Below are 21,241 nucleotides of genomic sequence, written 5' to 3' on the forward strand. Positions count from 1 at the left end.
AGTTCTGAAACTCAAAAGGAAGCTAGCTACTTTAGAAACCTCAGGTCTTTGCAAAGAGGTCCCATATAAGAAATGTAGGGGAAAGTTCTTAATTTGGCAATTAATCCACTCCACTTTCAGGTAGGCACTAAAATTAGCTGGTAAGGCTGATTTAGTTATTTATATTTATATTTAGTTATTTTTATAACAAACTGAATACATCACAAACTGCAATTCTACCTGTAGTTCCAGCAATATTGAGTTAAACTTACTTTAGAATTTATTATAAAATTAAATTTGATGTAGATGATTACACAATGGTGAAAAAGCATTTTTCTTTCCTTTTTTTAGTAATAATCAACCTTTAATATTTAATGCCTATTAAATATATGTATTGCACTGAACAATAAAAATAAAATTTCTCTGAAATGAATGAATGAAATGAATGAAAATGAAATCATCTCTAGTGCTAGTTGAAATATTAATTCATAAAAAAGTAAAGAGAGTCAAGGATCAAAGGTAAATGGGTGGCATTTCTAAGAAAGTATAAATTTACCTGATCAACATGGAGTAGTCCGCAATGCATTATATTATAGAAGTGTGTTAAAAAGTCTCTATTTGGCGACACATCTTGTCTTCTTTTCATTGTGTTGCAAATAAGTTTGTAGGCATGTAATTTGCCTTGCTTATATTTATCAGTCAACATAGTTGCCTACAATTAAAAAGTTAATTTTAAATTTCTAAGAAAAATGTAGAAGGGAGTAAAAATATTTACCTATTTAAGTGTAACTAAATATGTCTATCTTATGAGTGCTTTTAATTCTAATTGCTTTAACTCATACCAGCTTCTATATAGTTTTTGGCCACACTACATAGGCAGTACCATAAAAAATAACTAGTTAGAAAAAGAAATGTTACAGAAAAAGAACAGTGAAATATATCTACTTATAAGGTTTGAGAGACTTATAATACTGATCAATTATTTATTTCAAAAGTAAAAACTTAACTTACCTTGAAAAGCCAAGGAGTAAGGATTCTCAGAGGAGGTATTAAAATTGGTGGAGATGGTGATGTCATATTATCAGTTGAAATGCCAAGATTGTCTCTAATCTGTAATTATTTAAAAGGGTAAAACAATATAACTATAATTTTTTTGCGATTCTGTAGTGCATTAATTTCACCAGCAAAGGATCTTTTGTTTTTTTTCTCTGATAAACTCTCCTATCTCACTCTCCCTTTCCCCTCATTTACCTTGGCTAAATTCTGCCAAAGTTCACATAAGTAATCAAACACTTGAGCATGTATTTCAGGATCCGTAATAGTGTTAACATCTCCCAAAATGCCTAACATTCTTCTCCACATTACAGTAGCAACATCTGCATGCCATCCTGTGAGAGTACCTCCTGCCATCACACTGCAGCATTCAGATGGAAATTCACTTGTTTCTAGAAGTTAATACAAAAACACTGTAAATAAAATTTCTGTCAATTTTAAGAGGAAAAAAATACAACAAAGACAACAAAGTCAACTATCTTGAAAATAAGAAAAACAATGATCGTTGTTATTAGCTGAATCCTGATATACTGGCAAATTCTTCATTCAGGCCACTAACTCATCAATGAAATATTTCTATTGAGTAATGAAAGTATCACCTAAAAAAGGAATTTATTGGATGTTTTGAGAAACATTATACTCAAATCCTCTTTTATGATGCGGCATGATGTAGATACATTTCTACTTTCAGAAATGATGAAGATTTCAGAAATAATCTAAGAACAGATTTATAGAAGTAACAGTTTACATATCATTTCTTACTTTTTTCCGTTAACTATGAGCTACAATCTTAGGCTATCAGTCTCTTTACATGTGGTTAAATAATCGTATCTATTGTAGAATTAACGTAAAAGTCTAAACGCATCAAATGACTACAACTCATTGTAGCAACCAGGTGGTGTAATAAATATAGTGCTGGGCCTGGAATCAGGAAGACATGACGCATTCAAATGCAGCCTTTGACACCTACTAGCTTGATGTGACCCTGGGCAAATCACTTGACTTCTGTTTGCCTCAGTTTCATCATAAAAATAGCACTGCACAGTGTCTGGCTCATAGCAAATGTTTATGGGTGTGTGGGGGGAGGAAGGGGTGTAGAGATATATGTATATATGTATGTGTGTATATGCATAAATAGTTACATGTATGTAGGCATATACATGTGTATATATCAGCTATTATTACTCTTTGGTTAAGTTTTAAAAATATTTAATAAGAAAAATAGCGCAATTTCAGTACTATAAATGGGTAGTTAATGCATATCAGTGGTATTTCTGATACAATTAAGGTAGGAAAAATATGCAAAAAATGTAAAAACCAGTATAAATTTCTATATGGAAGATGTCCCAAAAGTCTTAGTGCAGTTTAAACTGTTAATTTCTTAAAGACCATGTAAGACTCTTTGAACCAAACTATTTAATAGGCCTGAACATTTTTCTATTTTGATTGAATATATTTACTAGGAAATTCTACAACTTTCTTTACTGTCAAAGTTGTTCTTTTCATGTAACTTGGATTACTTCTAGTGCCTGCAATCTAAACCAATGCTCTCTTGCTCTATTTGTTGGAAGTTTGTCAATGACTTAAAAATCACTGACTTTGTACTCTTGGAAAATAGTTATAATCTTTACATACCACATAGTACATGATTATTCTTATTTTTCCTAAGATCTAGATTCATTTCTAACATAATACATTTTCCCTACCAAGTTTTGCTGTTGTTTTCTTCCTGTATTATCAGAAAATTTTTCAAATGCTTTAGTCTGGACTGATTACTCAAATAAAACTATCACCAAAAATGAGTAATAGGTTGAAAAGAAAATAAGACACTTCCCTTTAAAATCTTTACATACACCACACTCCTACAATTAACTCTATGTGGGCTATCCAGTTTATCTGATGCTCAGAAGGATGTCTTGCCAAGTAGCTTAAGGGGCGTGCCCTTACAAACTGAGCATGACTTCTGTTTTCCCTGTATTTTCTCAAATCACTTAAATCTTTAAAGACTATTCCTCCCCCCAATTAAAGAAGTTAGAGGTAATTTTCAAAATGATCCTATATTGTCATTTCACAAGAATAATATTAAAAACAATAAACAGCAGATTTGATGCTAAGAAGTACTACTGAAGCAAACCTATTCTGCAAATATACCACAGAATTGGAAGAATCATTTAAAAAGTGGAATAGTTCCTAATGATCATGACAAATCTCAGAACTATACTTTAATATCTTTAAAAGAAAACTGACAAATGACTCATTTTGTTGATTTTTTTTTTTAAATTAAAAATGAGAAAACTAAGGAGGAAGTGCTAAGATTCTGGATAAAACCATAAATCAGCCTTTGTAATTCCCTAAAACCATAGATTTTAATTCTTTTCACTCAACAACTTCATAAAACTAAGAAGAAATAAAATAATCTGAGTTTCTCTCTCCATTTGAAGTGAAGAACCAGATTAAAAAAAAAAAAAGGAGCAAGAGGACACTGAGATCATGAAAAAGACAATTATATTCTAGGGAACTGAGAGTTAACCAAATGTTAAGAGTTACTGACTCACCAATGCAGAATTTAAATTTGCTTTTATATTGTTAGTAGAGCAAGTATATTCCATGTCTACAGCGGCCAAGTTTTGCGTTACTTGCAGCAATCTTTTCCTTGTCAGAATTATCCAAGATATTCTCAAAACCAATTCTGGCATGTCGACAATAGTACAACTGTCATGAATGCCATGATTAGGGGCAGCTAGGTGGTACAGTGGGTAGAGTGCTAGGCCTAACATTAGGAAGACTTAAGTTCAAATCCAGCCTTTGACACTTACTAGCTGGGTGACCCTGGGAAAGTCCCTTAACCTCTATCCATCTCAGTTTCCTCATCTGTAAAGTGGGGATAATAATAGCATTTGCCTCCCAGGGTTGTTGTGGATATCAAATGAGGTAATACGTGTAAAGTGCTTAGCATTGTGCCTGGCACACAGTAAGTGTCATGTAATGTTAGGTATTATCATCATGATGGTGATGATACTCTGTGTATAGTCTTAACATATTCTAAGAATTACCTATCTGATTTCTAGCAATAAGAATTTCCAAGGCAGTAAGGAATTATTTCATTTTGTTATATTGCTATATTCCTCTAGAATTAGGAAAGACCTGGTTTGACCCTAATCTCTGATATTTAACAGTTATGTGACCTTGGGCAAATCATTTAACCTCTATGAGTCTCCATTTCCTCACCTGCAAAGTAGGAACAATTAGATGTGTAATACCTACCTCCCAGTGAAGTTGTGAGAATAGTGCTCTAGAAGCTTTAAAGTACTTACAAATAAATGTGAGTTACTTTCTTTCTACATTCACTCAAAAATATAAAACCTCTGGGTAAAATCTAATAACCTGAAGAATTAAAATCAACCAAAGGGGAATACTATGATTGAGCTTTTCCATTGAAAACCAGGTAAATAAGCCAACTTTCTCCTAAATCTGTTTATAAAGGAAAGCTATCAAATATTTCTAAGTGACCCCAAAGTATTAGTAAGAATAACTATACTATATTACGTATTATCTGTATTAGTAAATACCAAAGAAGGGTAATTTAATATGTATGAAGCATGAAATAAATAAATCTAAGGTGTGGAATGATAATCAGTAGGAATTTTTTTAAAGCCACAGTTTAAAATAAATGACAAGGCCTTTTTCAAAGAGTAAGAAAAATGTTATGGTAAAATATAACTTTCCTAAAGATTCCAAGACTATTGCACTAACCATAAAATATGTTCTTCAATTGAAAGAACATTATTTTACTAACAACCTCTTAATTCTAATGCAGGGGAAAAAGAAAAATGAAAAATTTCTAATTTCCAAATAATTGCCTAGATCATCTGGGGTTTGCAAAACAGAGTGCTGGAGCTTCTCATCCAATTGCAGGTCTTTCTGTTCAATATGATCTGCACTCAGATTAGCAGGAGATGGTGTCTGTGATCTGGATCCCAGAACAGAATGGATTGGGGAAACACTTTCTGAACCTGTAAATAAAAATGGACAAGTAAATAAATGAATGAACAAGCTTTTAAACCTCTTAAAGCCTGATATAACTTACATGAACTAATGCAAAGTGAAATGAGAACCAGGAGAACATTACACAATAATAGAAATATTATATGAAGATCAATTGTGAATAATTTAGCTATTCTGAGCAATACAATGATACAAGATAATTCTAAAGGACTTGTGATGAAAGGTGCTATCCATCTTCAAAGAAAGACTGGTGGAATCTGAATACAGATTGAAGCATAATTTTTCTTTCTTTATTTTTGTTGGGGGGCGGATGTGTCTGTTATCTTTCACATAGCATGACTTACATGGAAATGTGTCTTGTATGACTACACATGCATAACATATCACATTGCTTGCCTTCTCAATGCACAGTGAGGGAAGGAAGGAAAGGAGAATTTGGAACTCAAAATTTCAAGAAAAGAATGCTAAAATGGTTTTGACATGTAATTGGGGGAAAAATAGAACACTGTAAAATTTTAAAGCACCTACTATAATTTGGGCACTGTGCTAAAAAAAAAAATATAGGGGATACGTTTACCGAAATTGACCAGTCCCTGCTTTCAGTAAGATTATAGTCCAACAAACGGATATCATACATACAGGATAATGGCAACTAGAGAAGACAGTTTTGAATTGGGGGATTACAGGGACATTATATACATTATCTGATTTATCAGTCATATAATAACTATATATAATAGAGATTTCATTGAATATGATTTATTATTTTTTAAAATTAGGTTGGATCAAATTATGTCTTCTATAGGAATAAGAATGGTGGATATGAAACCTGGGCTTTATTTCTAGTTCTGCCCCTTACAGTCGAGCAGAAAACATCTAATATCTCTGCTATGTGAGAACCCTTTAAACCCTGAAGACAGCTTTCATGCCTCCCCTAAGCTAAGGAGCAGTACACAGAGCATTGGGCCTAGAGTCAGAAAGACCTAAGTTCAAATCTGGCCTCAGAAATTTATTAGATCTATGTTCCTGGGTAAGTCACCTAGTCTCTATCTGCCTCAGTTTCCTCAGCTATGAAATGAGGATACTAATAGCACCTATATCCCAGGGCTGTTGTGAGGATCAAATGAGGTAACACTTGTAAAAGTGCTCAGCATAATGCCTGGCACATTAGCAAGCACTTACATATGACTGTTTCTTTCTTATTTCTTTCCTTCCTTCTGTCTTCAAGAATCAAGACTGTTCATTGTAATTAATCTGAGTTCAATTCCCTTGTTTTCAACTGCATTATAGATATTTTATATCAATCTACATAAATGGTAGTAAAGGTATGACCGTTACTATTAGTGGCTGAGGTGGAATGAAAATATTGGTCTTGGGTGTTGATAAGATTGATAAACTGGAAACCCGTAAGTTCTTGAAGATGTCACTATGTACAATGAAATAACTAAGAGAGGGTGGAAGCTGCACAGACCACAGGGAGTGGTAACTCCCTGAGAAACGAGGGTGAATGGCCTAAACAGCTGATGATTAGAACAAGCATCTGAACAGACAACGAATTGAACCTCAAGAGAAGCTACTTAGCGATGGTGGCAAAGGGATGGTCTTAAGTTAGCACTGAGAAGTAAAAGAATATAATTATTCCTCCTCTTGGTTCAGTGTGTTGGAGGACATGAGAAAAGGGGTAAGCAGTACTGGAGAGAGTAACCAACGATGCAGTGTTTTCTGGCACCACTAAGCTTCCCTTAACATAAGAAGTTGGAAAGTATGTGAAATAAAGAGATTTAGGATGAAGGGTAGTTTGCATTAAGGGTTGCCAGAGAGAAAAAGAGAATGGGAGATGAGAGGTTGAAATAAATCATGGTAGAATAGGGCTGAGATGGATAGAGTCTTTTCTGATTTTTCTAGTTAATGATTCTCCTTTCAATCAATCCGCAATTATTTATTAAGTGCTCATTAAGGCACTGGGGTTGTATTTATTTATCTGGGTACATGTTTCTATTCCTCCCAGTGCAATGCAGATTCTTGGAAGACAAGGATTACTTTCTTTTTATTTTTGTATCCTCATTGGCTACATCTGTGCCCTGTACATAGTAGAGACTTGAGGGATGCTTGTTGAACTGAATTGAGCTTTCATAAAGAGAGTACAAGTAGCTGATAATAATTTTTCATAACTACTCAACCAAAATAATTACTTTTGTTACACTGAAAGAGTTTTTGAATTAAAAATTCTGGTTCATATAGATCAGCTAGGTGGTGCAGTGGATAAAGCAGAGCACTGGACCCCAGGGATCAGAAAGACCTGATTTACTAGTTGTGTGACCCTAGGCCAATCACTTAACCTGTTGCCTCAGTTTTTTCATCTGTAAAAGTAGGATAATAACAGTACCTATTTCCCAACATTGCTGTGAAGAAAAGATGAGATAATATGTGTAAAATACTCGACAAACCATCTTTTTTCCAGTATTGATTTTGTCCCTGGCCTTAAGCATAACATAAGTTACATACAATGCTTATTTGGCACATAGATTTAATCTAGTTATTCTTGTGACAATAAAACAAATTTTACCTTGAGAGAATTCTCTATTGAATAACCTTTCCAATAAAAGCTAATTAATAACTAAGCATATTTGCTTTAATGCCCTTGTAATATACTACTCTATATATCTTTAATGGTGGAATCTTAATACACAGAAAAATAGTTATAACAATCATTGCTCATATCATGTATAAAACCCAAATAATAACAAAATGGTGATGTACTGGACAGAATGCCAGGCCTGAAGTCAGGAAGGATCATCTTCCTAAGTTCAAATGTGGCCTTAGATAATTACTAGCTGGGCAAGTGACTTAACCCTGTTGCCACAGTTCCTCACCTGTGAAATGAGCTGGAGAAGGAAATGGCACAAACCACTACAGTATATTTGCCAAGAAAACCCCAAATGATGTCACAAAGAGTCAAACATGACTAAACAACAATAAAAGAAAGACAAAAAGGCAAAACTAAAATCCCTAAATGCAGATATTTTACAAAATGTGGTCTAGGTACCACATATCACAAAGGACACTGATAAGCTGGTGAGCATACAAAAGGAGGAAAACAGCATGGCAGAAGGCCTAAAGAATATGCCAGAAAAGGAATGGCTAAAGGAAATGGAAATGTTTAGTTTAAGAGAAGATGTGTGAGTGGGGGAAATATGATAGCTACCATCAAGTACTTGAGGTTGATTACTTGGAAGGGGATTAAATAGATTCTACCTTGGGATGGGAGCAGAGTGAGAGGAAGGTGGTGGAGATCAGGGACAAAACTAAGCAATGGTAGAAATTATGTAAAGGAAACATGAGTTTGATGTCAACAGCTCACCGGCATATAGGCAGAATGGACCACCTATGGGAAGATGTACTACAAGGTCTTTGAGGTCTCTTCCAATTCTGGCATTTGGATTTTAAAGAAGAACTATAATAAAGCTTAAATACATGCCAGTTTAGACAATAAGTACTCTTGCACATACACATTTGACAAGTAACTATTATTTAAGTTATTTAGATATTGTAAATGTATCTTACCCAAGGAAAATACTAGATGGAAATATATATTATCATATTATATAAGCAGTGGGTCCATAATCTCAGGATTGCCGTTTTGCTATCACTAAGACACCCCTACAACAACTTTTCTTCCCTACTCCCACCCCACTCTCCCCACTCCCATCCCAATGGATTTTTGAATTTTAACTTTTAAAGAAGAAGCAAAAGCTACAAGCCCTGAGGGCTGAGAGTGTTTCCACTGATCTTGGAAATTTTAAAAGAAGTGTATATTTGTATTACAACAGAGTATGTTGATTATGGTGACATAACTGTATTTTTTTTTAGGATCAACCAAATGGAAATGTGAGCAGTTCAGTGGTACAGTGGATAGTGTTAGGCCTGGAATTTGAAAGACCATCTTTGGTGGTCTGAGACACTTACTAGCTTTGTGACCCTGAGAAAGTCACTTAACCCTCTTTGCCTTAATTTCCTCATTTGTAAAATGAGTTGGAGAAGGAAATAGCAAATCACTCCAGCATCAATGTCAAAGAACAGCCTAAATGGGGTCATGAAGAGTCAGACAGGACAGAAAATAACTCAATATAACAACAAAAATGGATGTGTTAGTTTCTTTCTAAATAGGGAAATAAGGACTATACATATAACTTCATTGATACAGAGAACTCACATGTGAGGAAACACCTCTTTTCAATCAAAGCCAGTATTTTCTCTGCAACTTCTTGTCTTAAGAGCTGTCTAGAGCACTGAGAGATTAAGTGACGTGTATAGGATCATTGGCATGTCTTAGAGGTGAGATTTGAACTTTAGCTTCAAGGCCAGCTTTCTATCCAGTTACACCAGTTTGTCTCTCCCTTTACTAAACTGTTTTTTATCTTTCCTCCATATATGTTTTTTGAAACATTTACACCAAGGACTGACATTAACCTTGGATTAAATTTGAGCTTTTTTCTAACAACTAAAAAAGTAAGTAGTTGAACTGGAAAATTGTATATATTTAAGGAATTAAGTACATTCGAAAATTTAGGCCTTAAGAAAAAACTCATCTGACTTACCAAACTCACAAACTTGTGAAAATAAAATTCTTGAATCAAAGACCTTTAAGTATATTATTATGTAAGGCATAGATTTCCTCTTCTAGACAATATACTCTGCAAATTACATGAATTTTCAGGGAAGTCAAGTAAAATTAATAAGCATTTATTAGACATTTACTATATGCCAGACAATAATCTAAGCACTGAGGATAAAAGAAAAGGTAAAAATAGCCCCGGCTGTCAAGGAGCTCCCACTCTAATAGAGGGGACAACATGCAAATAACTACATACAAACAAGGCATGCATAGGATAAACTGGAGATTCTTTCAAAGTGAAGACATTAGCATTAAAAGGGATTGGGAAAAAGAATATGGAATTTCAGCTAAAACTTGAAGGAAGGGAAGCCAGGAGATAAGAAACTATAATGAAGCTAGTATCACTGGATCAGAGCATACGGAAGAGAATAAAGTATAAGAATGTGTTACATTCTTTTCAGGTAGAAAGGAGCCAGATGAAGGGTTTTGAAAGGCAAACAAAGGACTTTATATTTAATACTGCATATAAATGGGGAGTTTTTGGAGTTCACTGAAAGGGGAGATAGAGTAGGAGGGAACAACATGAGTCTTATTTGTACTTTAGACAGATCACTTTGACAGCTGAGTGGTGGGAAGAGACTGGAGTGGGGACAGACTAGGGAACTTAAGTAGGCTATCCAACAGTCTAGGCATGACATTATGGGGGCCTGCATCATGGTGGCAGCAATGCCAGAAAAGAGAAGGAGGCATATAGGAGAGATATCAAGAAGGTAGAATTAACAGAACTTGGCAACAAATTGGATATGGGAAAAGGTGAGAGAATGAGTTGAGGAAGTCTATAAAAAGCCTAGACTGACAATTCATGATAATGAAAAAAGCATTCATTACATTTCTCTTAACTATTCTCAAATGGCAATTTCACTCTCTTTAATAAAATTCATAACCAAAATTCCTCAGGATTGCTAATTTCTTTTTAAAAAAAGTGTGTATGTATATATGTATGTATGCGTGCATATATTCAAGTATACACTTACATGTCAAATGTTAATATATGCAAAGTTCATCACTAATCTTAAAGTGCTATATAATTATTATTATTATTACCAGTAATAGTTGCAACTTCAGCAGAAAATGGCTGCTGGTTAAGACTGTTTGTTTCAGAGTCTATGTGCAATGTAGTTAAACTTGCCACATCCAGTTCTTCTGTACTTTGTTGATGTCCTACACTTGTATCAACTTCAGTAGATGACAGTGTCCCAGCATCAACTGCAAAGCCAAAACCTATAAATATAAAGGATTCAAATATAAATTAATCAACTATAAATTAATGATAGAACAAATCAGTGAAAGAAACTAGATGAGAATGGGAAATGATCAGATAGAGTAACCCAGTGTTCAATAAACCTACTTAATTCAACAAACTTCTTCAAATAAACTACTTGGGAAAAGAACCCTGTTTGATCAGAACTGCTACAAAGACTGAAAAGTACCCTAATCAATTTAAATTCTAAGTCCAAATATAAAAAACTTTAGAAGAGAAATGAAGTAACTTTCATTATTATGAGTAGAAGGGCAATTCTTAATTTTTAAAAAAAGATAAAGAAGGTCGTAAGAAAAAACTGACAATTTTAACTACATAAAGTTAAATAGTTTCTGCATAAACAAAATAATGCAGCTAGGATAAGAAGGAAAATGGTCAACCAGGAAAAAAATCTTTGTATCAAAGCTCTGATAAAAGGAAACTAACACAGTTACATGGTTCACTGGATAAAGCACTGGGCCTAGATTCAGGAAGACATGAGATTTCATGTTTGACCATAAATACTAACTAGTTCTGTGACCCTGGGCAAGGCACTAAACCTCTGTATGCCTCAATTCACTGGAAAAGGAAATGGCAAATCATTCCAGTATTTTTGCCAAGAATATCCCATACAAGGTCACTTACAGAGAGACATGACTGAACAAATGGATAACAACAATACAATTACATCAGATCAAGAACTGTACCCTAATTTTAAAAAATACTCAAAGGATATAAGAAGCTTTCAAAAGAACTGCACTCTATCAACAATGACATGAAAGACTGTACTAAATGAATAATCATAAAAAATATAAATTTTTTATTTTTTAATTTTACTTCACACTATGAAAGTTGAGAGATGATGAAAAACAAGAAGAGTCAATGCTGGAGGGACTGTGGGAAGACAGTCACATCAATATAATGATGGTGTAATGGTACAACTGTCTGGGGAAAAAAACTGAATTGTATTATACAGGTCACTGAACTGTTGCTAATCTTTGATCCAGAGATTCCACTGCTGGGCATCTACTCCAAGGAAGTCAAATACTAGGGGAAAAAACCCAACCCTATATATATTAAAATATTTACAGCACTTTTTTGCCATAACCCAAAATAAACAAAAAAGGAAACAAAGTAAGTGAATGGCAGAACAAATTATGGCATAGAAATTAAACAGAATATTGATGCCCTGCAAAAAATGATGAACATAAGGAATTTAGAGTAACAATAAAAAACATATATGAAATGATATAAACTGAAAAGTAAGCAGAACCAGGAAAACAATATACATAAATTCCAATAATGTAAAAGGAATAAACACTAAGAATGGAACACTGCGTAACTATAACTGACCAATTTTGACTTCCAAGAAAAGATTTAAATGTGTTTCCCTTCTTTTGGTGGAAAAGTAGGCATTATTAAGAAAGTGAAGATGAGGAATTAGGAAAAACAGAGAATACGAAAAAGATGCAACCTGAAACACCAGGAAAACAATATATGCAACGATTACCATAATATAAATAAAATTGACCACTAAAATGAAATGGAAAAATTGTTTAAATGAAACTGACCAATAGACTTCCCAAGAAAAAAAGGAAATGCACTTCCCTGTTCTTCTCTGGGGAATATGGATACAAAGTATTGTGTACTATCTGATATGTGGTTGATGTGTCTATTGGTTTTACTTAACTGTTTTCTTGGTTTCAAGGTAAGGATGACTAGGAAAGGGTTTCTGGGACAAAGGAGGGAGGAGGTCACCCAAAAATAACAGTAGTAGAAAAACGAAAGTCACCAATAAAACTTGGATTTTTTTTAATGAGTGCCTTATTATTAGTAAGTTACCATTAGGTTCTTTAAGGCTGGTAACTGCTATGCTACTTAAAATATTTTAAAATCCCAAATAGTTATAAGAAGGATGATACATAGTGAGGTAAAATCCTACTCTACAAAATGTTTCTACAGATTATGAGTAAACCTAAATCTGGTGGAAACCACAGTAGTTTTAGAAATATGTTTATGTTTTTTTTAAAGATAACCACATGACACAGGAAAGAGGAATATAAGCACTCAGTTCCAAATAGAGTTGAAAAGTATGGAACTTTCAAATAAAGTGGAGAGTGGGCATAATCTAGGTAAAACATAGAATAAGTGTGCTTGTTAAGGGAAGTTTAAGAAAAGAAATGATTAGTGGACTTAGATCTAAAGAGAAAATATCTTACTTCCTGAACAACTGAGAAACAAGAGAGATATCATTATGACCCTGGAAATCTACAACACCTACAATAAAGTGAATTTGCATAATTTGAAATTTTATGATTGTATTGCAATGCACTTTTGCTTATTGTTAATATAATTTTGCTTCTTAATGGAAGATCTTCCCCACCCATTAATGGGCCTGGGAAGATTTGTAGGAAGGCCCACACCTTTTATTAATTTTCGAATGAAGCACTGGTTCTCAAGGGTTGTGACACCTACTGGATCTGAAAAGTGAATAAAAACTGAGATGAGGTTTTGCTTTGGGGCTTACCTATTGGAAATGCTTGTTTGGTCAGACATGACTCTGGGTTGCTACTAAAGGAGCACCCTGTCCCCTGCTTTGAAAACCTAGATGATGGTGCATCTCTCTCTGGTAACTATTTTTGTATGGTCAGACAGTTATCTGTTGTCTATTGATTTGTGATGTATCTATTGCTTACTATCAGGCAGCTGGAAGCACTGTCTGTTGATTTAGATTTCTCTGCATTTTCTCTGAAGTTCATTCAGGGTGCTGACATTTTTTTCTTCCCTGAACTATACGAATGATACATGTGCTTGATTAAAATGATTGTTGACTCCCCCAAAAAGTTGCATTTCCTTTTAGAAAAGCAGATCAAAGAACCTGTATAGCAGGCCCTCCTCTGCATGTTAGGGTCCTTGTTTTTATAATGATAAAAGTTTGTACATTTTAAAGTGTGTGTGTACATGTGTGTGCAATGCTAAAATACATATTAAGAGGAGGTATGCCCAAATCCCAAGACCCATGAAACAGAAATTTATTCAACGGAGTAAAACTCTTAGAAATTCATGTTAGGGAGCTGCTTGGGTTTTTTTTTTTTCAATCATACATGCAAACCTGGCTCTCAATGCTTTCATTTTGCTTTATATTCTATATTTGCAGAGTACCAGAATAATTTTTGGCTATGATGTTATAACAAAAAATAACCTTCAAAGATTTTTTTTATGATAACTTCTCAATTTCTGCCACTATTACAGAACTTTTTTAGTGACTCTAAAATTCTGACTAGAATATGTCATATTTGGAAGACAGTTGATCCTTTTGCAGACATTACCATACTCTGTGCTATTTACTTTGGTGTATGAGTTATAGGAAGCAAAGTATAACTCACTTCGAATAGTTTCCAAATAATCTTCCTAAGACACTGGTCTTAACATGTTAACAACTGAAAAAAATTTTAGTGGCTACTCTATACCATCTCAGTCTGGCAAGGATCACCCTGATTCCAAAACCTTTCCCACTTTAAATTCAGTTCTCTATTTACTCTGCTATACTGTCTTTAATACTTAATAAAATGTCTGTTGCAATGAGCTGAATTCTCCCCAAAATTATATATAACTGCTTTTCACAAACTGAAACATATAATTTCATTTGGAAAAATTGCCATTCAAAGAGAAGTACTTCTGTGGTCCATACCTTGGTATATAGAAAAGTCTTTTTGTCATTTTAAGCTTAAAATTATCTCTCTGATCAAAACTTCTTATTCTTTCATATTTCCTTCTACCTCACTCCTACTAAACCTGTTCTTTTTTGCCAAATTTAAATCAACTTTTATTTTATTTTTATTAAATCAACAAACTTCCTTTGTTTACAGTACTGGTAAAGTGGGATGTTTCTCCAGTATTTAGAATGCACAGACTGTATATAGAAGTGCCAATGTCAGCTAATAACTTAAAACAAATCAAAGATTTTTGTGATACCCTGAATAACTTAGTGATATTTTTGAAAACTAAAGAATACTTATAATATGCTATATAGACAAGCTATAGGCAATTACGTGGGAAAACAGGACAAATTAACAAATAATTATAAGGCTAAGCAGAAAACCAGATACTTGCTGTCAAATTTCCGGCCATCATACTGGAAAGCGCTGAAAGAATCAGAATGGCTATCTGAGCTGATAAGGTCACTGCTGCCTGCACTGGCAGGAGATGTCCATTCTGAGGGCACACCTGGGTCATCTATAGGACGCATTTGATTCTGCTTGTTCAGTATATCAGGGAGGTCTTTTGGGACTTCAAGGCTTCCCGGACTGCTCCCTCTTCTTGTCATATTCTGAAAATGAAAGCATATCATGTTTGTTCTATCTGAAAGATATTTTCCATCCCCATCAGTTAACTGACAGTTTTTCTAAGCTGTTCAAAATGATCCCTGATTTAAATGGTGTGAATATTCTTCTCCATAGAACAAGACAAGAATCATGAATTGCCACAGCCAAAATATTTCATCATTTGAGAGCAACTCTCTAGTGATAAACTTCTCAAAGGATAACTAGGGTGAAAATCTTGGATAGCAAACAGTGGACTTTTCCATTTGAGTAGGACTGTCTAGGGCTTTTGTCCTGCAAACCTTTCAAGAAATGAGGATCATTCAACACTATGATAGGATATAGAGAGTAGAATTTTTTCATACTAACACAACCAAAAGAAAATATTAATTCTATCATTTATTAATAATTTCAATTGATTTTTAGTCTGACTCTTCATGATCCCACTTGGGGTTTTCTTGGCAAAGATACTAGAGTAATTTGCTATTTCCCTCTCCAAATCATTTTAAAGATAAGGAAACTGAGAAAAACAGAGTTTAAGTGATTTGCCCAGGGTCACACAGCTAGATGTGAGCTATGTGAGTAGAAATAAGAGGACACATTCAGATGTTATTGAGATGCAGTAATGTTAAGGGAATCTGAAGATCTTTCTTGCCCCTTAATAGGCCTGAGTGACCTGCTTTGAGCTCAGGCCCAGTTGACTGCTGTGATGGAGTCTGAGTCACATGATATGGTGGGAGAAGCTTGCTGAATAGGTGGAACAGGAAGTGAGAGTGAGACAGAGCTAGGAGACAGCCAGGCAGAGCTGAGGCAGAGCAGGTAGCCTGAGTGGAGAGGGAGGAATTTTACCTAGGGGAAGCCTAAGAGAAGGAAGGCTTGGGGATGGTGGTGGCTCCCTGATGTGTATGAACTTCATTGTTAACATAGTGGATTTGGCTTTCTGGTATCTGAATAAATACCTTAGTTTCATCTTTGAGGAAGAGAATTATATATATTTTGTGAATTTACCCTAGAAATACATATGCATATTCATAGCGGCTGCTATGGGTATCACATTTGTGTTAACAGATGCACAAAGCAAGATTTTATAATGGTTTATGTGCGGTCCAGAGGAGTAAGTTTGGGGGGAAAGATAATGAGTGTGTTTTGGACATGTGATATACACATACATACACAAGTATTCATGTGTGTATATGTACATATGGACAGAGAGAGAGAGCCAGAGAGAAAAAGAGATACTCAACTCCACATACAGAGAGTTTTGTCAAGATTGATACTCTCTCTCAGTTCCCTAACACTGAAGAAATCACAGAGAACTTTCTGTATCTTGGGGATACAAGTGGAAGCACCCACCAAGATGATGTCATGGATCTAGTTTACATATATACATGTAAACACATATATAAACTTATCTAGTTTACATATATATACATAAACACACATACAGTCTGAGGGCCATTTACATAAAGAAGATAAACCCAATGGAGACTCATGAGGTTATTAAGACACAGTGTGAGACCCTTGGGTTAAACTCAATTAGTAAGCATGATATAGATGATTATCTAGTAAAAGAAGCCTGAGGAGGACAGACAGTGAAGAGGAGAAGCAAGAGTGAGCAGCACTGCAAAAACCCAGAGATGATAACATATTCAGGAGAAGGGAATCAACAATAGTTTCAAATGCTGCAGAAGTAAAGAAGGAGAGGGACTGAGATAAGGCACTAGATTTAGTAATTAAGATATCACTAACTTTAGAGAAAAACTTCAGTTGAAGTTATGAGGTCAGAAAGCACACTGGAGAGGGTTTAAAGGAGAGTGAAAGGAAGAGCAGAAGCAATGAGTGTACAGAGTCCTTTTTCAAGGACTATCTCTTTGTCACCATTATTAAGTAACCATTCTTTCTTTGAAATTCATTCCATTATCCAGTCAAGATCCTTGTCATAACAACTGACCATATACCAAGTTATTCCCTATCCTTTTTCAAGAAGTTCTTCTACACCTGAATAATAAGTCTTCCTCTCCCCTTAATCATTACCTTAAGACAGGGCATCTAGGTGGTGCAGTGCATAAGAGTACCAGTGCAGGAGTCAGGAGGACCTGAGTTCAAATCTCACCTCAGACACTTGACACTTACTAGCTGTGTGACCTTGGGCAAGTCACTTAAGCCCAACTGCCTCGTCCTGGGTCATCTCCAGTCATCCTGATGAATATCTGGTCACTGGATTCAGATGGCTCTGGAGGAGAAGTGAGGCTGGTGACCTGCACAGCCCTCCCTCACTCCAAACAAAGTCAAGTTTAAGTCATGTCATTATTTCTCTGATGGAGTGGTCTTCTTTGGCAACAAAGAATGAACACACATAAGGTAAACCCTTCTAACCTGTGCTCTTAATCTCATCTCCTCCAAGATAATCCTTTTACAACACTCCTCTCTCCTTAAGAACTGACTCTTTCTCTGCCAGCTTACAGACCTACAAACATTCTCAGGCCTTGTCTGACTTTAAAAAGCCTTCATTTCACTCTGTCATCCTCCTGACAGTCCAACTCCTAGAAAGATTCTCTTGGGTTGTCATAAGTTTTATGGATTTACTTATCTCTCTCTATACAGATAACTCTAAATCTATGATCCTATAGTGCTTGATTATAATGACAGTTTTAATCTGTGTACTAAACTCCAGGCCCACACTGTCACCTGAATCAAGTTCAACAGGCCAAAACAAAATTTACATTTTCCTTTAAATCTATTCCTCCTCCAAACTTCAGTATTTGCATGAAGGTTATCATTCTTCTTGTCACTGGCTGCTCTTTGTTCTTCGTTCTTGAAGAGAACCATGACATCAGGGACATGATGCCAGATATGCAAGTGAATTGGATTTAAGTGAGGGAGGGGTGTGCAAAGTCACCAGCCTTACTTTCTCCTCTGGAGTTCAGTGGCCAGATATGGATCAGGACAACTGGAGATGGCCCAGAATGAGGGAAGGACCCTGGCCTTTTTAAGCTAAGTTCTTTAACATGTCTCAGTTTGACTGAAGTAGCGTCCATTCAATGATTAAGGCTTAAAAAAAATGAGGCAAAGAAAGGCCTCTTTAAAAAAAAAAAAACAGATCTGAGAGGGGGAAGACCCAGGGTTTCTGGCCAAGACTGAAGAAACTGCTATTTACATTCATTCTGAGATAATCAGGGCCCAAACAGTGATCAAGTAAGGCTTGGTCTGGGACCAGAGTGATTTGGGGTTAAGACTGATCTCTAAGAGAAAAAAACCAATTTACATTTCCTTTGGGATGAGCACTGACTTAAGGGTATGATATCCTATGTGGAGAGAGAAAGATAGAGACAGAAAGAAACAAACACAGATGCTGCCCAGCTGGAAGCTTGGTCTCTAGTAGCCAGTTCCTTCTCTGCTCACAGAGGTTGTTGTTTGTCCTTCATTCTTAAAGAGGACCATGACGTCAGAGAAGTGAGGCCATGACATGAAAGTTAATTGGACTGAAGTGAGGGAAGACTGTGCAAAGTCACTAGCCTCACTTTCTGGTCATGCAGGAATGACCTCAAAGTTATTTCTGAGTTCTTTTTCTCTCACTCACTCTCTCTAGTCTAGTACATTCTACTTCCACAACATCTTTAGCACATATCTATCCCTTTGTTTCTACTCAGATGGCCATTATTCTGAAGACCTTTTGTCTCTACTACTGCAACTGCCTTGATTGTTCTCCCTGCTTCAAGTTTTTCCTGTTTCAGTCAATCTTGTATGTAGAAGTCAAAATAATCTTCCTAAGATGCAGATCAAGCACTCTTGATCTTAAAATTTTTCAGTGATTCCCTATTATATCTAGGGAAAAAAACTTAACTTCAGATAGCTTTTCAGCCTGCTACAATTTGGCTCCCACTTAGCTTTCCAGACTTATTTTATATCACTCTGCTTTATAATTCAACATTCAATTCAAAAAGACCAACCACTGCCACAATTCAGAAAACCATTTTATGTCTAAAATGCATTTCCTCCTTACTTCCAAGTCTTAGAATCTCTAACTTCCTTCAACAATCAACAGGAAACCTTTCCTATTCCTACCAGATATTGGTACTTGAAATTATTTTGAATATATTTATCTTTATACATGGTGCATCTCCTTACTTGCAGAAAAAGTAGAATATAAGCTCCTGGGGAGCAGGGATTATTCTTTTGTGGTTTTGTATACCCAAATGCTCGAAAAGTCCTTTAGATATAAGTATAACAAATATTTGTCAAACTAATGACGTAGCAGAGGAGACTAAAGGAGCAGAATGAGAAAAAGCCCTTAACACAAGAAGAGAGTAGTTGACAGGGTCAAAAGCAGCTGAGGTCAAGAAGGATGAAGACCAAGAAGAGGCCCTTGGATTCAAGAGCTTAGAGGTCACTAGTAAACTTGGAGAGAGTACTTTCATTGTAAGAATGCAGACAGAATACAGGTTACAAGGGGTTAAACGGGAGATGAAATAGAAACAATGAGTACAGGTGACTTTTTCTAGCAGTTTGGCTATGAAAGGAAGAGGTGATAGAAAATGAAATCTCAAAGACACCAGGTCAAGTCACAAATTTGAGAGTTTTTAAGGATGGGGAAAATATCTGGCTATGTGAGTAGGCAGTAGAAAAAGACATAATAGATAATGAAAAACTGAATATGAAAGAGTGAGAAAACATGCTAAGGAACTAAGTCCTAGAAGACAAAGAGATAAGAAAGGTCTACAGCAAAAAAGGGTTACCTTTTCATCAGAGAACGAAACAAAAAGGGAAAGAAGGAGAGGCATGACTCAGGAAGGAGTCATCTATTTTCCCCAGAGAAACATACTTTTCTCAACAAATCAAGATCCTTCAATGAGAGGGAGGAGAGAGCTGGTTTGGAAGAGCTGATATAGGAAATGAGGTAGTGGATCAATTGGGGAAGAATAAAAGTGTTGTCTTGGAGATACCCAGATGCGTATTAGTTAACAAATTTGAGTGGACCCAGGTGGCACAAAAATGTGGTTTCCTCCAATGGTGTTTAGCACCACATAAGTAGAGCGACAGGAATGTAGATTTAAAGTTGTCAGTTCAAAGGTCATACAGTAATACTATTTCATTTAACATCTGGAGACTAAAATTACTTGCCCAAAGTCACAGAACCTAGTAAATGGAAAAGATGAGTTTCAAAGCCAGGTCTTTTGATCTCTCTATCACTGGAGATGGATGAGGTCAGTATCTTAGTAACACAGGTGCCTGTACAATTGGGAACTGGGAAAGCAGAATCTTTACTCCCCTTTGGCAAGTAGGTAATTTTTATTTTCCACCTGACAAAAAGCACATATCAGGGGGGCAGAGCCAAAATGGCAGAGTAGAAGGACAGACCTGTAGAAGCACCCCTCCATAAAAATACTGTAAAATATCTGTAAAAAATGACTCTAAACAAATTCTAGAGCAGCAGAAGTCACAAAATGACAGAGTGAAACAGATTTCTAGCCCAAGACAGCCTGGAAAGTTGACAGGAAAGGTTTACTGCACCAGGCGCGGAGCCCAGCCCAGCCTTGGCAATGTGGGGCAGCAGAGACAGCACCAGAGCAGGCTTCAGAGTGCCACCATCAGCAGCAGCAGTTCCCAAATCGCTCAACCCACAAACCCCAAAGACAGCTTCAAAGATGAGAAAACTCACCTGGGTGAGAAGGGAAAGAGATCTGGCCCCTCTGGGAGCAGCTACTGCAGTGGCGGTGTTAATTTTTGGAGCTCTCAGCTTAAAGACTTTAGGGGAACTGAGTGGCTGATCTGAGTCTCAGCTCTGAGTGGTGGTCCTGGGGTGAGGAGGAGCACTGGCTGGTGGAGCTGGTGGAGGCTCTGAAGAGGGAATCCTACTCACAGATCCTGGGTAGAAAAGTGGCTGCTCCCAGACCAGAGTGCAGGCCAGAAGAGCAAACTCCTCTCCCTTCATTGTGCCACCTTGGAGGAACTCAGAACTTACAGGTC

General features: G+C 35.8%; 1 protein-coding gene across 2 annotated transcripts in view; it reads right to left on the reverse strand.

Annotated features, from left to right (window-relative positions):
- Window positions 1-21,241, reverse strand: part of RALGAPA1 (Ral GTPase activating protein catalytic subunit alpha 1) — a 325,621-nt gene that overhangs the window by 173,232 nt on the left and 131,148 nt on the right. For both annotated transcript variants that reach the window (XM_072629732.1, XM_072629733.1), the window contains 6 exons: window positions 15,066-15,282; window positions 10,757-10,933; window positions 4,893-5,045; window positions 1,231-1,424; window positions 991-1,089; window positions 536-691 (listed from right to left, as the gene is read on the reverse strand). In XM_072629732.1, coding sequence (XP_072485833.1) covers window positions 536-691; window positions 991-1,089; window positions 1,231-1,424; window positions 4,893-5,045; window positions 10,757-10,933; window positions 15,066-15,282 — 996 coding nt within the window. The remainder of the gene's footprint in view (window positions 1-535; window positions 692-990; window positions 1,090-1,230; window positions 1,425-4,892; window positions 5,046-10,756; window positions 10,934-15,065; window positions 15,283-21,241) is intronic.

This window comes from Notamacropus eugenii, chromosome 1, assembly GCF_028372415.1.
Source record: "Notamacropus eugenii isolate mMacEug1 chromosome 1, mMacEug1.pri_v2, whole genome shotgun sequence".
Taxonomy (NCBI): Eukaryota; Metazoa; Chordata; class Mammalia; order Diprotodontia; family Macropodidae; genus Notamacropus; species Notamacropus eugenii.